At 41.8% G+C, this 19,528-nt stretch overlaps 1 protein-coding gene across 1 annotated transcript in view; it reads right to left on the bottom strand.

The window, feature by feature from the left end:
• The window catches only part of PHEX (phosphate regulating endopeptidase X-linked), a 164,402-nt gene that overhangs the window by 101,565 nt on the left and 43,309 nt on the right, over positions 1-19,528 (bottom strand). Inside the window, exons 3-6 of the mRNA XM_069944443.1 lie at positions 14,336-14,497; positions 10,467-10,553; positions 2,838-3,064; positions 544-612 (exon numbers count right to left, since the gene is read on the bottom strand). Of these exons, the coding sequence (XP_069800544.1) occupies positions 544-612; positions 2,838-3,064; positions 10,467-10,553; positions 14,336-14,497 (545 nt within the window). The remainder of the gene's footprint in view (positions 1-543; positions 613-2,837; positions 3,065-10,466; positions 10,554-14,335; positions 14,498-19,528) is intronic.

The raw sequence follows: 19,528 nt of genomic DNA, 5'->3' as shown, positions 1-19,528 counted from the left end.
ATTTTTATGGTGAATGGCTCCCTTTATGGCTATGTTAACACACTTAAAAATACGGTCCTAATACAATCATGATAATAATCTGTGATTCGTCATGATTATCATGAGACTGACGCCTTTCCCCTGAAGTGGTAACATAGCTGAAACATAAAGGTTACAGTGATCATCGCATACAAAAAGTATCAGGGCAGTACTGCATACAAAACCATTGGACATTATGGATTCTAAGGCTATGTTCCCACTTTAGGAACAGAGTGAGGAAAGGCAGCCATCTTAAAATACAGATGGTGACTTAAAATGATCATTTATAGTTCCTGTCTATATTATGAGACGGCCACCTTTCCCCGCTATTTTTCTAAAGAGGGAACATAGCCTAAAGAGATCAGCAGTAGGCCACTTGGTATGGTAGAACGTTATTAACTGTTATAATAACTTATAAACCGGATCATTCCACTTTAAGAGCTATCCTGCAATACTGTAGTGTTCAGTGTGTATATTAGCAATCATCCCTAATACATAAAGTTCAGTACAAGTATCAATACTTACTCTAAGTGCAGTAGTACTATTATCAAGATAATCCTCATGAGATAATAAAGACAGGGGGGCTTGGTCAAACTGCAAACCAAAAATAACATTTTATTTCAATAAATGTGCTTACTAGTAAGTATTTTATACTAACAATGCTAGGCTAAAATAGAAACATAATAAGTTAACAAGTTAACCTATTTTGTGCAACTATTAACAGCATTTAGACAGTGTGCATATTTTCTTGCAGCTATCATTCAAACAAATATAAAGGGACGTTATGAATTAATGTTCCACAGTTTATGCTTGTGGATGTGTGATGTGTAGAAGGACATAACCACCACGCCATGTAGTTTGAAATTTGATCACTAGATGGCAGAAATACCTCAAACCTCTAGCTAAATATTGTTGATACAGCCACTTTAGCAATGTGGTCATGCTGTGTTAGGTCTTATCAACACGATCTGTGCAGTGATGACCGGAGGAGGATCACAGCATAGATCCGCTAATAGAAGTGCAGCCCCCCCCCCACCCCCGACCCCCCCCCCCCGCCCCCGCCGCAGCCGTCTGGCAGCAGAGATGACAGGGCACAGAAGACAACCACTCACCTACTCCCCCTGTGCCAGCCGGCTCACATGTTCACCTGCAAGGGGGAGTAGGTGAGTAGTTGTCTTCTGCACTCCTGTTATCTCTGCTGCTGGGCGGCTGGGGGGCTGCTGCACATTGAGGCATCCGTGCTGTGATCCGCACTAGGACATGTTGCAGCAACGGATAATGTGAATGGCTGGATTCATTTGAATGGTTTCTAAAATTGTCCGTGGCCGCGGACCCGTGACAATTTTACTGAGCGTGTGAATGCAGGTTCACATCTCATCAAGGACACCTGCAAGGGAGTTTGTATTTTCTCTCTCTGTTTGCCTGGGTTTCCTCTAGTTTCCTCCCATACTCCAAAAACAAAAACACATATTTAAATTTGGAATTTAGATTGTGAATCCTAATCTGGGACCGATCTAAACTATGTAAAGCGGTCAGGGGCGAATTAACTTTACCATAGGCCCCCGGCTGTTCACTAAGCCTGGGCCCCCCCCCCCCACCCCACTGTAACTATGGAAGCACTAGCCTGGCGTTCATAGTACAGGATAGATAATGTCATGATGTCCTGACTTGTGCAAAATTGTCATAAAAAAACTGTGATTTTTTGCAAATCATGGCAGAAGTGTAGCCAGGAGACAGTACACCATTGAAAGTATAAGTCTTTTTGGGTGGTCATGGGCCCCCCAGGAGCTCAGGGCCCCAGGCTGCCGCCCAAAACGCCCCTATTATAATCCACTACTGTAAGCGGTGCAGAATAAGAATTTATTAATATTATATTAACCATAAGAAGCTTCCAAATTCTAAGGGTCCGTTTACACAGAAAGATTTATCTGACAGATTTTGGAAGCCAAAGTCAGGAATGGATTTGGAAAGAGGATAGATCCCAGTCTTTCCTTTATGACCTGATCCCTGTTTATAGTCTGTTCCTGGGTTTGGCTTCAAAGATCTGTCAGATAAATCTGTCTGTGTAAACACACCATAACTTCCTCTAAATTACTTCAATTGACTGAAGTACCCTGAGCTACATTCGGCAGGACCAGATCTAAAAGTGGTAGCAGCAGTTTGCAAAATAATTTTTGTTGTAAATACTATACGAGGTAGAATTGGGCATTTTAAATACAAGTGTAGATTTAGTTATCCATTGATTCATTGACTCTCTTTGAACATACGTAAAGCGAATGGACCATTGCTATCGACAAATAAATACTTTTGCAGGACCTGCTCAGTGGCACAGATTGTGAGGGTGCTGGTCATTTTTCAAACTGCTGTATAGTTCCCGTGGTTCGGCTTAGTTTTATATATATGCAAATGAAGTTCTTTGGTTTACTGGAGGTGGGCCCAGCTCCCCCAGTGCACAAGTATCTCCCCTGAGGACATGCGGCTTCTAAATCAAGTCCAGCCAGACTCTACGTGTCCCAAGGAGAGGATATACTGGGCACTCGGGGCGTTGGGACAAACAACTTAATTTGCATATATATATATATGTATATATATAAAACAGCCAATCGCGGGAACTGTGCAGTGGTTTAAAAAATTGTCAGCACCATCTCTATGTGCATGGCCGCACCGATCAGGTCGTATAAAAAAAAATAATTTCTATTGCTAGTAATGGTGCATTTGCTTTAAACCTATAGTACAATCTTGGACAAAGTTCAAAATATAATGAAATTGTATTTTTTATTTTACTCACATGAACAAAATGTGTGTAGCTAAATCCTTACCTTTATTATGAAATTATTAGATAATTTGTCATCTGTGGCCACATAGACACGCATGAAAACTGAGGTACTGTATTGTCCCCGTAGGTCTGCTAGAGTCTGAAGAAAGTTAAACTTCCTCTCTGACCACTTGCCTTCGCTTCCAATGTTGGATTCAAGCACCGGCCAGCGAAGTGATGGCTGCTTTAGTAGTTTTATTAAAGGCTTCACATCAGCTTCTTCTATTTCAGCTAGAACATAGCACAGAAACAAATTAAAATAACAAATCAATGCAGAGCAAAAGTCATACTTTCGACATGTCAGAGAGACTTAAAACTTTCTAATCCATTGGAGTGTGAGTGCTGAGACCTACACTGATCCCTAGAATAAGCACAAAAAAAGCATTCAACTGAGCGCCTCTCTCCGTGTCATGCCACTTATTGAAAATACAGGTTCTACAGACTTACTATAGACTCCTGCAGTATGGTGGGAGGCAGGGAGAGAAGCGCTTAGCCAAGCTCTTCACCCCCACTTGACCTTGTAGTTGTTAGGGATCTGAGCACCCAGCCACTAACTGATCAAAACTTTTGACATGTCTGTATAAGATGTAAAAAGTTTTTTCTTTAATTAATAGGAACAAGTTTCATTAACTTGTCAAACCTAATTGTATTAAAAATTAAATTGTGTACTATATATACATTGGTATAGCACATAAATAAAACTTTATGGAGGAGATTTACCAAACATGGTGTAAAGTGAAACTGGCTCAGTTTCCCCTAGCAACCAATCAGATTCCACCTTTTATTTTCCAAAGAGTCTGTGAGGAATGAAAGGGGGAATCTGATAGGTTGCTAGGGGCAACTGAGCCAGATTCACTTTACACCATGTTTGATAAATCTCCCCCTATGTGTGTATATTAGTGTGTATCAAATCAGTCTCACCAGGGGATGGCGTAATGGCTGGGGGTAATGGGGTTGGGGAGTAGATCATGTGAAACACATACATTAATGGTCGGAAATTTGTGAACCATTTAATATTTTTCCATATTTTTTGCAGAAATTTGATCTAAAGCCACATTAGATTTTCACAAGCAGATATAGAAAATCAGCTCCATCAAGTGAGTCAAAACTATTACATATCAGTGAATGGCCAGTGCTTTAGTATCTGGTATGACCCCCCTTGTGCAGCAATAACAGCATCTAAACATTTCCAGTAATTGTAGATTAGTCCAGCACATCTGTTATGTTGGTGGGCTTTCTGCCATGAAATGCCTGCTTCAGATCTACAACATTTCTATTGGACTATCAGGACTTTGACTGTAACAATATTCTTCTATACTCATTCTATAGTAGAACATTTATGAGCTTAGGGTCATTGTCTTACTGCAGGTAGTAACGGAAGATCCCGGCACTCACCAAATTCTTTATTGTGCTTTTATTGTGATATCACATCATACCGGTACATGCAAGGAGGATGCAGTGTTTTGGCTTATGGCCTTCATAAGCCGATACGCTGCGTCCTCCTCGCATATACCGGTATGATGTGATACCACAATAAAAGCACAATAAAGAATTTGGTGAGTGCCGGGATCTTCCTTTACTATCTGCTGGGACTATTGCCTACCACGAGCACAACCTCTACTGCAGAGTGCAGTCTTATTCCTATATCATTGTCTTACTGCAGGACCCATGTTCTCTTGAAATTTAGTCCAAAAGGCCCAAACCATGAGACTATCACCAACTGTGTTTTACAGATTAGGCCTTCATTCTGGAATAGTATTTAGGCTTCTCCAAACATGAAGCATTTAACCAATAGACAAACTATGGCGTATGGGTGAGGCATGGGTTCCTGTCAGCAGACGACCCATGACGTACCTGTACACTATTATTTCCTACAGTGCTATGTATCAGATCAAGAGCTGAGCTTGGTTCATAGCGGGTGAGGACTGGATGCTATCAGCAGCTGGGCCCTCACCATTAGTGACAGGCAGCAGCAATCACTCTGCAGCCTGTCATTAACCCCTTAAAAGCCACAATCACGGCTCCTGTTACTTCTGCTGGAGGTATACTGCTTACCTCCGTGCAGTCAGCTTGGCAATCTTCACATAGAGTCTGCCACAGGGCAATGGTGTCAACGAAAAAAGAGGGGGGGAAAAACGCCACAATTGCCGATTTGTTGTTAGATTATTTAGAAAAAAAAAAAAAATTATCAAAATGTACAATCTACACACATATAATACTATTAAAAAGTAAACATATCGTTGTGTTCAGACTGACGTATGGAATAAAGATACCATGTCAGTTTTACTGTAAAGTTCATTATGTAGACACGGGAACTCCTCAAAAGGTACAAAATTGCATTTTTTTTAATTTCCCCCGATAAATAATATTTTGGGGTTCCTATACATTTTATAGTAGATTGAAAGACGCCAATAGAAAATACCCTTGTTCCTGAAAAAAAGGCCCTGTAGATCGAGAAATAAAAGCGCTATAGCTGTTAGAAGGTGAAGAAGGTGTTATTTTAGTCTCAGCCATCCACCAAATCTTGCTTCAATAGCATTCTGGTCCATTCTAGCAAACTGCAGATAGGTGTTAAGAATGTGACTTTGCGTTCCTTGGTCTGTGCTGGGCGATCGAGGAAGCGCTGAGTTTGTCTGTTTGTTGCACTGTATGAGTTGTCTGAATTGTGTCTTACCTTACAGCCACACCCGCCTTGCTTGTCAGACTTTGGCAGTGCAGGGGTTACTGCACTGCTAGGTCTGTTCAGCTGAACTTGGTGCTGGGATCAGGGCTGATCCAATCAGCTGCTGGACCTAAGCTCTGATCCTGGATAAAAAGAAGCCAGTTGCTCAGTTCCCTGCTGGCTATTAGTTGTTACTAGTCCCAGCGTTCCCTGATCCTTTCCTAGCGTTCCCTGTCCTAATCCCCTTGCTATTGCTCTGCCCGTGTTCTGACCTCTTGCTTGACATTTGACTATCCGCTCTCCTTCTGATTTTGTACTGCGTTGTCTGTTTGGTTTTGACCCTTCTAGTTAACTATTCTCCATTGTGTTTTGTTTGTCTGTCTATGCTTTGTGTATTCACCTACACAGTGTAGGGACCGACTTTGTGGTTGTTCGTGACCGTTTAGGGTCGACTGAGGCAAGTAGGCAGGTGACAGTGGGTGGGTTCAGATCTAGGGCCCACTGTCTCTTGTCTTGTCTATGCCTGCCAGTCCTGACAGAATAGCCGGCCTTACTATTTGGGAATTTTTTACCATGGATCCAATGAAAGCGCTGATGGAACAGATGCAAAACCTGAACACTTTGGTTCAGGGACTTGCTGAGCGGGTCCAAGAACAAGAGGTTACACCCCGTCAGGTGACCATGACAACCCCCACACCTCCAGAACCACCTGTTCAGCTCCCTGAAAAATTCAAGGGAGATAGGAAGGATTTCCGATCCTTCAGAGAGGGGTGTAGACTATTTTTTCGGCTCCGTCCTCGCTCTTCTGGGGATGAGAGCCAAAAAGTGGGAATTATCATGTCCCTTCTGCAAGGCCCACCGCAGGAATGGGCATTCCCCTTACCTCCCAATGCCATTGAGTTGACTTCAGTTGATTATTTTTTTTCAGCCCTAGGGCTGTTGTATAATGACCCTGACCGGACTGCGGTGGCCGAACGCCAACTGACCTCCTTACGTCAGGGTAAGAGACCAGTAGAAGACTACTGCGCCGAGTTCCGGCAGTGGTGTATCCCTTCCACCTGGAATGATTCTTGCGGTATCAGTTTCGGCTGGGTCTTGCGGACCAGTTAAAGGATTTGCTAGTGGCCTACCCCCCTCTAGAGACCTTGGAGGAAACCATGACCTTAGCTATAAGGGTTGAAAGACGTATGCGGGACAGACGCAGGGAAAAGGGAACCTCTGACTCGTTCAAAGCCCCATCATCTGTTGTTTCCTTCCCTAAGCCTTCTTCTCCCCTGTCTCTATCTCAAGAAGAACCTATGCAAATTGGAGCGACAGATGCTAAGACCCGAGGGGCCTATCGACTACAGCACAATCTGTGCTTATACTTTGGCAAGGCCGGACATTGTGTACAGGAATGTACATCCAGACCTGGATCACCGCGGGAAAACTCCAGCGCCTTAATGATTGTCGAGGGGGTCATTCAGGCGCACAGGTACCGCTCGATATGAAAAATAAATTAATGGTGCCCATTTCACTATTTTTAGGTGAGAAATGTATTTCTGGGTTTGCCCATGTGGATTCTGGGGCATCTGCTAATTTTATTAATTCTGGGTTCTGGTCCTCTCTGGGGGTATGTCCGCTTCAACTTAAGTGCCCACTGAGTATTACTGGAGCGGATTTTACCCCATTGGCTCAGGGTAAGGTGAAACATATAACTCCCTCTCTTGATGTAAGGGTGGGTTCTATTCACTTTGAGTCATTGGAATTTTTAGTTATGGACAATTTGTCTTCAGACATTATTCTGGGGTTACCTTGGTTGGCACAACACAACCCAACATTTGATTGGTCCACCAGGGAATTGATCAAATGGGGATCCAACTGTGCTTCGCATTGTGTTGCGCTGAATGTTGCAGATTGTTCTCCGGTTGAAGGAGAGATCCCTGAGTTTTTGTCAGATTTTGCAGATGTGTTCGATGAAAAAGCAGTAGATGTCTTACCGACACATCGCCCATATGATTGTGCTGTTGATTTGGTTCCAGGGTCCAGGTATCCGAGGGGAAGAATTTTTAATTTGTCTAGGCCTGAGAGAGAGGCAATGTGTGAATACATCAAAGATAGCTTACGTAAAGGCCACATTCGCCCTTCTTCTTCTCCTATGGGTGCGGGATTTTTCTTTGTGGGGAAAAAAGATGGGGGCCTGCGCCCCTGTATTGACTATTGTGAGCTAAATAAAATTATAGTGAAAAACCAGCACCCTCTTCCTCTTATTCCTGATTTGTTTAATCAGATTGTTGGGGCTAAGTGGTTCTCCAAAATTGACCTGCGAGGGGCCTACAATCTGATCAGGATAAGAGAGGGTGATGAGTGGAAGACCGCTTTTAATACTCCCGAGGGGAACTTCGAGTACCTTGTTATGCCCTTCAGATTATGCAATGCGCCTGCGGTCTTTCAACACCTGGTAAATGATGTATTTTGTGAATACCTAGGACGATTTGTAGTGGTGTATTTGGATGACATATTGATTTTCTCTCCTGACTGGTCCTCACACATTTGTCATGTCCGTAAGGTTATGGAACTTTTAAGACAAAATCATTTATTTGCAAAATTGTCAAAGTGCCTGTTCAGCGTTCAGGAGGTTTCATTTTTGGTGTACAGAATCACACCCAATTCTTTTTGTATGGACCCTCTAAAAGTGGCAGCTATTAAAAAATGGGAGCGCCCTAATTGTCTTAAAGCATTGCAGAGATTCTTGGGGTTCGCTAACTATTATAGAAAATTTATCAAGGGTTTTTCTGTAATTGCTAAACCCCTAACCGATCTAACTAGGAAAGGGGCTGATTTGGTAAACTGGACTCCTGAAGCCGTTCAGGCATTTGACAAGCTTAAAAGATGTTTTTCGGTGGCTCCGGTCTTGACCGATTCTTTCACAGGGTCCGGAGACACTGACCAACCTCAGACCTATTGCTTACTTCTCTAGGAAGTTCTCCAAAATTGAATGCAACTACGACATAGGTAACCGGGAGCTCCTTGCCATAAAATGGGCATTTGATGAATGGAGACATTTTCTAGAGGGGGCTAAGCACAAAATCAAGGTCCTAACTGATCACAAAAATCTGGTGTATCTAGACAAGGCTAAGCATCTTACTCCTCGCCAGGCTAGATGGGCTCTCTTCTTTACACGTTTTGATTTTGAAATAACTTTCAGACCTGGTCCCAAAAACTTAAGAGCTGACGCCTTGTCCCGTAGCTTTGAGACCAGCAATGTCCCTAGTGGGGAATCAGAGACTATTTTAGCTCCCGGGGGTTGTGGTAGCCATTCTACAGCCCGATCTTGCTGCCCAAGTGGTAGAGTCTCAGTCCCTGGCCCCTAAGAACACCCCTGAGAATAAGCTCTTTGTTCCTCCTAACCTTCGTTTAAGAGTACTGGAGGAGACACATTGCTCAGTGTTGGCAGGTCATCCGGGCATAGCTGGCATTCAGTATCTGTTATCACGACATTATTGGTGGCCCTCGTGGGCTCGGGATACTAAGTTGTTTGTAGAAGCCTGTGAGACCCGTGCCAGGTCCAAGGTACCTCACAGACTCCCCGAGGGTCTGCTTCAACCCCTACCGCTGCCTGCGAGACCTTGGACTCTCACGTCTCTATGGATTTCATCACCGATTTGCCCCCTTCCAAGGGGAAAACGGTGATTTGGGTCGTCATTGACAGATTCTCCAAGATGTGTCACCTCATTCCTCTTAGTAAACTCCCTAACGCTCGTACCCTAGCTTCCCTATTTACTAACCATATTTTGCGTCTGCATGGGGTCCCAGAAAATATTGTATCCGACAGGGGCGTACAATTCGTATCGAAATTCTGGAAGGAATTCTGTGGTCGCTTAGGTATAACTTTGTCTTTTTATTCCGCCTTTCATCCGCAATCCAATGGTCAAACCGAGAGGGTCAACCAATCACTGGAACAATTTTTAAGATGTTTTGTTGCAGGGTCAAAAGACAAGTGGAAAGAGTACTTGCCTCTAGCTGAGTTTGCACTTGTCTGAATTGTGTCTTACCTTACAGCCACACCCGCCTTGCTTGTCAGACTTTGGCAGTGCAGGGGTTACTGCGCTGCTAGGTCTGTTCAGCTGAACTTGGTACTGGGATCAGGGCTGATCCAATCAGCTGCTGGACCTAAGCTCTGATCCTGGATTCACCTACGCAGTGTAGGGACCGACTCCGTGGTTGTCCGCGACCGTTTAGAGTCGACTGAGGCAAGTAGCCAGGTGACAGTGGGTGGGTTCAGATCTAGGGCCCACTGTCTCTTGTCTTGTCTACGCCTGCCAGTCCTGACAATAGGCAGCAATGTTCTTTTTGAAGAGTAGCCGCTTCCTTTTAGCAATACTCCCATGCACACCATTGTGGTGGACTGATGAACATTACCATGACATAGTGTCAGAAAGGCTTTTAGTTGCTCAGATGTTACCTTGGGTCATTTGTGACCTTGTAGACTATCATATGCCTAGCTCTTGGCATGGTCTTTTATAGCTTTCTAATCCTGGGGAGGATAATAGTGGTCCTCTATTTGTAAACAATCTACTGTATTTGCCTGTGGAGATGGCTTTATAACTCTCCAGCCTAATGAGCTTCAACAACTCTTCTTCTGATTTACTTTGTTCATGCCATGAATCACTTCTACAAAGGTGTTGTAAAGATCCCTATTCTTCCAATGAAACAGGTCAACCACTCACACCTGAATGTCATCCCATTGATTTAAAACACCTAAATATAATATCACCTCCAAATTACTGTATCTGCTAATCCTGCTAAGGATCATATACTGTTCATTCATTGAGCGGAGTCTGGTGAAGAATAGATTTACTGTGACAGTTCTAACTAGGAAAAGTAATACTTATATAATACAGTGAGACTCCCTTAATAATCACTGCTGCTGTCAATAGAAAATACAGCCTATGGGCCATTAATATCATGCTGGATCCCATTGTTACTTACTTTCATTCATACAAGAGATGTAAAACGTCTTTGCCTTCTGCGCGGCCTCTGAATCTCGTCTTTTGCTGATAGGTTTCTCTAGAAGAGCTGGGAAATAAGCAATGACAGTTTGTCTGCGGTTCTCAATAAGCATATCACTGTGTAGTTCTCTATGAACGCTGTGATGTCAAGACATGACAAATTAAATATACAACAATCAATAACTTCTTTGTGTTGGCTGTGATAGGCAAGGTAGCTGAATAGATCTATAAGCCATGGCTTCTAATATGTATTTTGTATAAGGTTAAATGGAGTAAATAATTCATACCTAAAATATATGTTATTGTGGCCTAACTAGCTGTAAAAAAAAAAAAAAAAAAAAATAGCACATACCGTGTGTGTTGTTTTTGTATTACTGCTTATCTTTCTACCTATTATTATCATTTTTTACATAAGTCAGTAATGCATGTGAGTAGATACAACTTTCTTATATGTGTTATTAGGGGACAAGGACATCTTACAAAGCTTCCCTACTAGTAAGTTCTCTGTAAATGTGCAGACAGGGAGGAGGAGAGGAGGGGGATGGAGCTGCTGTTTCACTCTCTGTGCATGTAAGACTTCTTGGTGTAATGGATATGACAACCAAAGAATATTTTACTTTTAATGGGATTTTTAGGTATTATATTTAAAGTGTAACTGTCATTTAAATGTTATTTTTCAGAAATAAAATCGATTTTAAGAAACTCTGTAATAGGTTTTATTAAGCAAAAGTTTTCTTCTGTACTGGAAAAGCTGTTTTCCTACCTCCCCATTCACTTGAAAAGAAGCAGGATTTCTGTGTCCATTATGGTCTATGAAGATAGGAGGGGAGAGTGAGCACAGAGAGGAGAAAAGGCAGCCCTGCAAAACACTACATCCTACATAAAACCTATTACAGAGTTTCTTAAAATTGCTTGTACTATTGATTTCTGCCAAAAGATTTTAAATGACAGTTACACTTTAATAGGCTATGTTCACACTACGTATATTTCAGTCAGTATATGTATATTTCAGTCAGTATATTTCAGTCAGTATTGCAACCAAAACCAGGAGTGGATTAAGAACACAGAAAGGATCTGTTCACACAATGTTGAAATTGAGTGGATGGCCGCCATTTAATGGCAAATATTTGCTGTTGTTTTAGAACAACGGCTGTTATATTGAAATAATGGCCGTTATTTACTGTTATATGGCGGCCATCCACTTAATTTCAACATTGTGTGAACAGATCCTTTCTGTGTTTTTAATCCACTCCTGGTTTTGGTTGCAATACTGACTAAAATATACTGACTGAAATATATGTAGTGTGAACGCAGCCTGAGGGCGAATGTATCATCTGTGCAATCTTTTGAGCAGGTGGTACTTTTTATGGGCTGCACGAAATTTTACAGTTATTCAAAAATTATCATTAGCCGCAAGTGCCTTGATAATTCTTGCACAATTTGTGCCTACAAGAGCTTGACACTAGAGTAGCAGTTGAGTACTGCTGCTTTAAAATGACAAAAATTGCACATGATAAATCAGCCAAAAAGGGTAGCTAATCTGAAACCACGCCTCTTCCTGGTGCAAAAACGGTGAAATTGCCAACGTGGCATAAACTTTTTTTAATAAATCTGTATTTCTAATGGATCAATAAAAAAAATGTAATTGCCTCAGGCAAAAGATAAATCACTGCAAATGGCCAAAAATCATAGGGTTTTTGTTTATTTCAATGGGATCTTTATGTTTTATCCCTATTACTTTTCTTGTATGGCTCCTGGACCCATGCTGATCAATTCCCAATTGTCTGTATAAGGATAGAGAGATGAGTACAAAAAGTGTTTCTTAAAATGCTGCATGCAACACTAGATGTATATTCAAATTGAATGTACCATCAATTACATCACTGCTATTTTTTAGACTCTCAATCGATCAGTGCCGGCGTGGGGATGCCAGTGGCACATTTTTTTTATTTTTTTTTATTACCGCCCAGAGCCTGTACTTGGCGCCAGTCTTTTCCAGAGGACTGGGGGCAAGACCACCAACCCGCAGTTTGGCGATATCCTCTCCCTTCTGTGACGCGGCTCCATTCATTCTAAGGGGAGGGAGTTTCATCATACTTGGGGTCGGTAAAAAAAAATGGCAGCAATGTACCCGACAATGTACTCGCTTTAACTACTTATCATTCACATTAACATGTTGCCAGTATTTCTGTACATGTTGTAGTAGTTGATGATTTCACAGTATTCTTTCAGTCTTTCATATCGCTTCCAAAAATATGTCTTTAATCCGACAAAATAGCCATTGCAAAGGCATTTTGTGTGCCGGTATACCACATAAAATATTCAGTTACATGTAACCAGTCCCTTGTGTTTTTAATAAATTTGTACTGAATGTTCTTGGACACTGGAAAGTCTTATTTAATTGGCTGAAGATATTATTTCTTCTCACACTGTTTACATGTGGGTTCCAAATGTTTTTGCTCAGCAGCCCACCTACTGGACCTTGTATATACTGACTGATAATCACACATGGTATTATTCCCTCGATTAAATGAGCCGAGAAAAGAAGTGGAAATAGGACTACTATTGCCACATGCTATTATAACACAAGCGTACCCTACAGCAAAGTAGTTAACTGACTCAACAATTATGTTCTTTTCTAGCAGTATTTGTACATATAGTGGTGGATTTAGCAGATACATAGTATTTTTTTCATTCATGCATCATAAAATTAACAGCGAGGAAATTAAAAAAAACTACATATTATATTATTATTATATATACTACACAATTGCTGTATAGAACTATAGAAGTGATTAATATTTAATTCAAGGAAAATATTAAATCAATCAAGTTTTTTTTAATACAATTTTGACAACACAGTATTTTTTATATAGCTACAATACCTTTTGTTTCCAAAATATGGGAATTTTACCATTTGGTTGACTTAAAGTGATAATGTCACCCCCTTTACTCCCACTTGATGACAGTGTCAACTAGGCGGGGCTTCACGGCAGTTGTCCCCCATCTCCAGACTGGGGAGTGGTCCCAATTGTTATAAAGCTCTGCCTAGTGTACAGTGTCCCACAATGAAATGATGCAGTTCATCAAAAGAAGACACAGACAAGTTGTATACAACTTATGAAATGTGCAGCATCTAAGTTAGTGGATAGAGTGGAGAACTTCACATAGAGTAAGGGGGATGACAGTATCACTTTAATAGTTGAGTACTTTCGCTTTCCCCTGAATACTCAGTGGGTGTGGAATTTATTTTAAAAAAAAACTTGTTTGAATGCTAGGCTCAGAGGAAATGAACCAGTCTCAGTAGGTGTAGATATAAGGTTTGGAGGTATTCAGGCTTATTGATTTTAATGGGAGATAAAACAGTGTCTACTGTGTGTAAACGCCTCAAATAAGTGGCATGTCCCTTCTTTGATCACTGTGGTTTTAAATCAGGGATGGGGAACGTTCAGCCCTTCAGTTGTTGCAAAACTACAACTCCCATCATGCCTGAACAGCCAAACCTTCGCTTTGGCTGTCCAGGCATGATGGGAATGGTAGTTTTGCAACAGCTGCAGGGCCGAAGGTTCCCCATCCCTGATTTAAATCAATATGGTTTTTAAACATTTTAAGGAGCCTCTCCTATTGAAGTAAATGTAAGAGCTGTAAGACTATTAACAAGTTTAAGGGATCGGAAAGGAATTTTTCTCCCTTTTATGGGGCAATTGGCTTTTGCCTCGTGAGGATTTTCGGCCTTCCTTTTAACCAACACAGTAGGCATATAGATGAAACATAATGGACTCTTGTCTATTTCAACCTTACTAACTATGTTATTATGTGCTCTGTACCTCAATGATAACCACAACATACCTTTAATTTTAAGGTCCACATTATACCTCAACCATGGGTAGATTCCATAATTAGATTGGTCATCAGGAATTGGATTACTTTCCATCCAGCCACCACAAGCGAACTGGAAAAAGTTGTCGCAAGGATCAACAGAAAGGTTCATTTTGTTTCGTATAGAAGCAGCTGAAGAAGAGGTGAAAAAAATGTTTCTATTAGAAACTATTCAGGAATACAAAATGTTATCCCATATATATAGTTTTTCTACCAATCCCATATTTTACCTGTTAGACAAAAAAAAAATGTGCATACAATATAAAAAGTCACTATATTTTAGATGTGAATAATAACTATAAAATAATATAAGAATAACTGCACTATCGCCTATATGTCTGAAGGGAAGACCATCCAAACACATGCCGGAGAAGACTTATTGCACAATTAGCCTCAAAATAACCAATAAATACATTCCTTTTTTTTCACCAGTGGAAAAGTATAAATATACCTTCAAAACTTTCGGCAACCTCCCTATACACATGAAGGCACAGCCAAATGTTTCTGAGATTTCTATGGAAACTTCTCAAAGAAGTTGCCGTTTTGACCAACTTTTCACTTTTGACTGGTGTATGGGCATTAAAAAAAAAAAAAAAAAAGGTGAGGGGGTGAGGGGACTCATGTGGGCCAGTGGACCTGCGCGAGGTGCATGAGGCAATATGGTTTGATCAAATTATATACCAGCATCTTGGCGTTGGTCTTTAAATGTAGCCGTGAGACATTAGTGTCAGCCATAGGTGTGAGGTGCAGCAGCTCCTTTCTCTCCATGACCGTATTTTACTTTTCTCCCTTACTCCTTCTGGTAAGATTCATGTGACCCCAATTAGCAGGAAGCACCTGTGCACACATGGTAAGTACCTCCTTGTTTTCCCATTCTACCTCTGGTGCAGTAAGACCTTGTTTACACTTGTAATGCTTGTTGGCCGCTTTCTCTGCCGTTGGCACCTGCTAGGTTTAGGGGGGGCCCTTGGGGTTTGGTCCTGCGACGGTGGGGTTGCAGAGCCATTCTGTGGCCTCTCTTCCCTGTTTGCGCTCGCTTTGCAGGGTTGGCGGTCACTGACCGACACGGTGTTGATTTGGTGTGGGGACTCATGTCATGTTGGTTTTTAAATGTAGCCAAGAGGCATAAGTGTCAGCCACAAGTGTGAGGTGCAGCAGCTCCTTCCTCTACATGACCATATTACAAAAAAAGGAACTAATAAAGGATATCCCCAATGCCTAGCCTTGAAAACTGGGGAACTGTAGACTAGAGATGAGCGAGCCGGCCAAGGTTTGGGTTTGTATGAACCTGAACTCTCGGCTTCTGATTCCCGCTGTCTGCCCGCTCCGTGGAGAGGGTGGATACAGCCTGAGGACCGCCTAGAAAACTGGGATACAGCCTATGGCTATGGCTGTATCCCAGTTTTCCAGGCGGTCCTCTCTCCATGGAGCGGGCAGACAGCGGGAATCAGAAGCTGAGAGTTCAGGTTCATACGAACCCGAACCTCGGCCGGTTCACTCATCTCTACTGTAGACTTCTAAGGCTGGGTTTACACTACGTTTTTGCGATCCACTTAACATATACGTTTTATGGAAAAAAGCTAATTCAAAAATGGATGCAATTGTGTGTCATCCGTTTTTCCATTGACTTCCATTATTTAAAAAGAAAAACGGATCGAAACGGATGCAGTTTTTTTAATGGAAAAAAAGGAAGTGTTGACTATGTTTTCTGTCCGATAAAAGTAACCAATTAAAAACAGATACGTTGCAAAAACGCAAAATGAGCCCAGCCTAAGCTAAAGTTTTAATAATATAGCATATATAACATATTTATATAAAAAAAAAAAATTTCGGTTGTCAGATATTAAAGGACAACTCCCACGAAAAAATTTTTTGGCTTATTTAACACACATTACAAAGTTATATAACTTTGTAATGTGGTTAAATGCCTGGTCTGGCCCCCTTCCCCCACTTTCCGACTTTCACTCCCCCCGGAAGTTAAAGAATGTATACATTACCTATAACGATCGTCACGGTCCTCTTCTCCCGGGCGGCATCTGGTGACAACGGCGTCAGAGTCGGAGGGCGGTCCGGGTCTTCTGCCTCCTCGGCGTCTTTATTGAAAGTGAATGGGAGAGAAAAGGCTGCTGGTGCACATGCGCACCACCAGCCTTTTAATTGGCTGGAGTGCATCACATGGCTTCCAGCTTGCTCGGCCCTGATTGGCTGAGCTTGCTGGAAGCCATGTGATGCGCTCCAGCCAATGAAAAGGCTGCTGGTGCGCAAGCGCACTGGCAGCCTTTTCTCTCCCATGGACCCGGAAGTAAGAGGCGTCGCTGGACGGTGGACGCAGATGACGGTGAGGCGGACGGCGATCGAATCGAGTGGCGATCGTCACCGGAGAGATGGTGAGTATGGTATCTGTGTTTTTTTGGGGGAGGGGGGTCCCGTCGGAGTTGTCCTTTAATAACCTGTAAGGAGAATACTACATCTAATCTGATTTGTTCAAGGTTAATAATGTTATAGACCTGGATACCCCCGTTTATCCAATATATTTTATGGATTAACACTAGATTTATTTGGCAGTCAGATTTAGTTCTGTAGAGAAGTAGTTGGACAAAAGTCTCATGATACTAGGAGTTCTGATGCTGCACATAAATCTTCATATATGTCAGGAGTTTGTGATATCCCACTGTTACTTCCACAGGGTAAACTGACATGCTTTCCAACAAACATCCTCTGATAAAAGTGCCAACAAGAAGATGTCACTTGGGACTGAAACACAGCAGCAATACTTTCCAGGATCTAAAATTGATGTTACAATAAGCTGCAGAGAGAGCAGCTATGTTACAAGAGTTCTCAATCAATGAAACTGATCAATAGTTCTTCACAGGTGGGTCATCACAACCAAGACGATTGCAGAATTCAAGATGCCAGTTCTAGATGAAGTCAGCGGTTCACATACAAGAAGTAGTTTGCCAGCCAATCCATCTTACTGAATAAAACTAGTTAGAGTCACAATTTACAAGGAGCATCATTTTTTATAGTTATCTGCTTTCAGGCAGATAATTAAGGCTTGGAATCAAGAATTAAGAGGTAAGATCCTAAAAGACTGTGTTCATAGACTTTCTTACATCTTAAAGTCCTTTGAATTGCTTGTCATTGAAAGAAATATGGTACATTGTATAAATAATGTATAATGGGTAGAGGGTGTACAGGTTATATGCATCAGATTCAATAAAACTGATAAAACTTGTTAAAATTATATGTTCTCTGGACATATAAAAAAATTTGACAGTGTTCAGACTCCAAACATTCAGTAGTATGAGCTGGGAGAAGACTGTGCTAAGCTTTATAATGTAATTCTGTAGGGGCTGCCTTGGGATGTGTGCACAGAGAGTGGAGGAAACCATTGCTCAACCATAGGGTTCTTTCTTCTAGTTCTAGTGATAAGTCGGGGTTTGAACTCCCAGATTGTGACTGATAAAAACTAGTGTCAGGAACCGGACAGCAGCGACAAGACAAGACAGTGAGCCCTGACGCTAAACCCACCAACTGTCCTTTCCCACTTTCCTCAAACGGCCTTAGGCAGCCGCGGACAACCACGAAGGCGGTCCCTACACTGAAAAAGTGTAACACAGAATGACAGACAAACAAGCACAATAAAGAATAGTTAACAGTTCGGGTCAAAACAATCAGGCAGCAAAAGTACAAAATCAGAATCCAATAGGCGAAGTCAAAGTCCAGGCAATATGGTCAGGGGCAGGCAGGGAGATTAAAGCAAGGGAGGTCAAAGATACAAGGCAAAGATCAGAAGATACAAATAAACAGAAGACACTAGCGGGCAGAGACTAAGGGTGCGTTTACACAGAAAGATTTATCTGACAGATTTTGGAAGCCAAAGCCAGGAATGGATTTGAAAAGAGAATAGACCCCAGTCTTTCCTTTATGACCTGATCCCTGTTTATTGTCTGTTCCTGGTTTGGGCTTCAAAGATCTGTCAGATAAATCTGTCTGTGTAAACGCACCATAAGTCAATAACCAGCAATGAGTACACAGACTGGGGTTTGTAAATAGGAGGCAAGGGTTCTGGTCCAGAACATAATTGGACCATCTCCCTGATCTCCAAGCACAGACACCTGAGAACAAAACACATACTGTACACTGGCAGGAAGACCTGTCAGTCACAGCAGAACCAAAACAAAGATTAACCATGACATGGCCAGACAGAACTCAGCAGGTGCAGTCGGGTGTGTCCACCAAACAAAGTGAGCAGATAAAGCAGTGTTCAGACACTACAAAACAAAACACAGAAACAGAGCAATACAAGAAATCAGTGCCTTCTCGGCCGCACAGCACGAGCCAAGGTGTGCATCACACTCCTCAGAGAGACATTCCTGACAACTAGGACATGTCAAAGGATTTTTTTTTTTAAACTCAGGTACCTTTTAATATAGGCTTTGTGGCTGATATGGGGCATATACATATACAAGTGGATATGGTTTCTCTTAACATTTCAATCAGTGTAATAAGGTAACTTAGATGTCACTTGGATCAGGACAATACAGAATGGGGTAATAACCATGTTTTTGTGTGCTGCGCTTATTTAACCATGCTCATTGTCATCTGCAGAATCTAGGCATCTATCCAATTTGCAATCAACAAAACCTTTTAAAATTTAAGTTAAGCGCTTCCTAGAGGGTATCAAGGAATGTCTATTTTTTCAAGCTGTTCTTGGAACATTTATATATACAGGCCATTAGAGAACTTAAATAAGCACTGTTGTTTTAACAAACTTTGCATAAATCAAATGTGCAAGCAAATATAAAAAAAACTCTTCTGTATCTTAATAGAGAAAAATGCATTTTCCTCACCCCTTCTCCCATAGCTAATTATCTAATGTTTAAACAGCTTAAGTCCAGAGAAGATGACCATCAGCTCTTGGAGTGATCAGATTATATGCAACCCCTAAGGGCCAGTTCAAACAGAGCAAAATCGATGGAATTCCCACCTGCCTCAGTGTGTCAATGGGAGGGCTCACGCACCTCCGCTTCCTTCGCTCTCAGTTCAAAGAATTGACATGTCAATTCTTTGAGTGGAGAGCAATAGAAGTGTAGGCGTCCGAGCCCTTTCATAGAGACACTGTGTAACACTGAGGCTGGCGGGATTCCGCAGTGGAAAGTT

This window comes from Dendropsophus ebraccatus, chromosome 11 (assembly GCF_027789765.1).
Source record: "Dendropsophus ebraccatus isolate aDenEbr1 chromosome 11, aDenEbr1.pat, whole genome shotgun sequence".
In the NCBI taxonomy this organism is placed as follows: domain Eukaryota; kingdom Metazoa; phylum Chordata; class Amphibia; order Anura; family Hylidae; genus Dendropsophus; species Dendropsophus ebraccatus.
The sequence above is the reverse complement of the archived record's forward strand: the minus strand, read 5'-3'. Positions and strand labels throughout refer to the sequence as shown.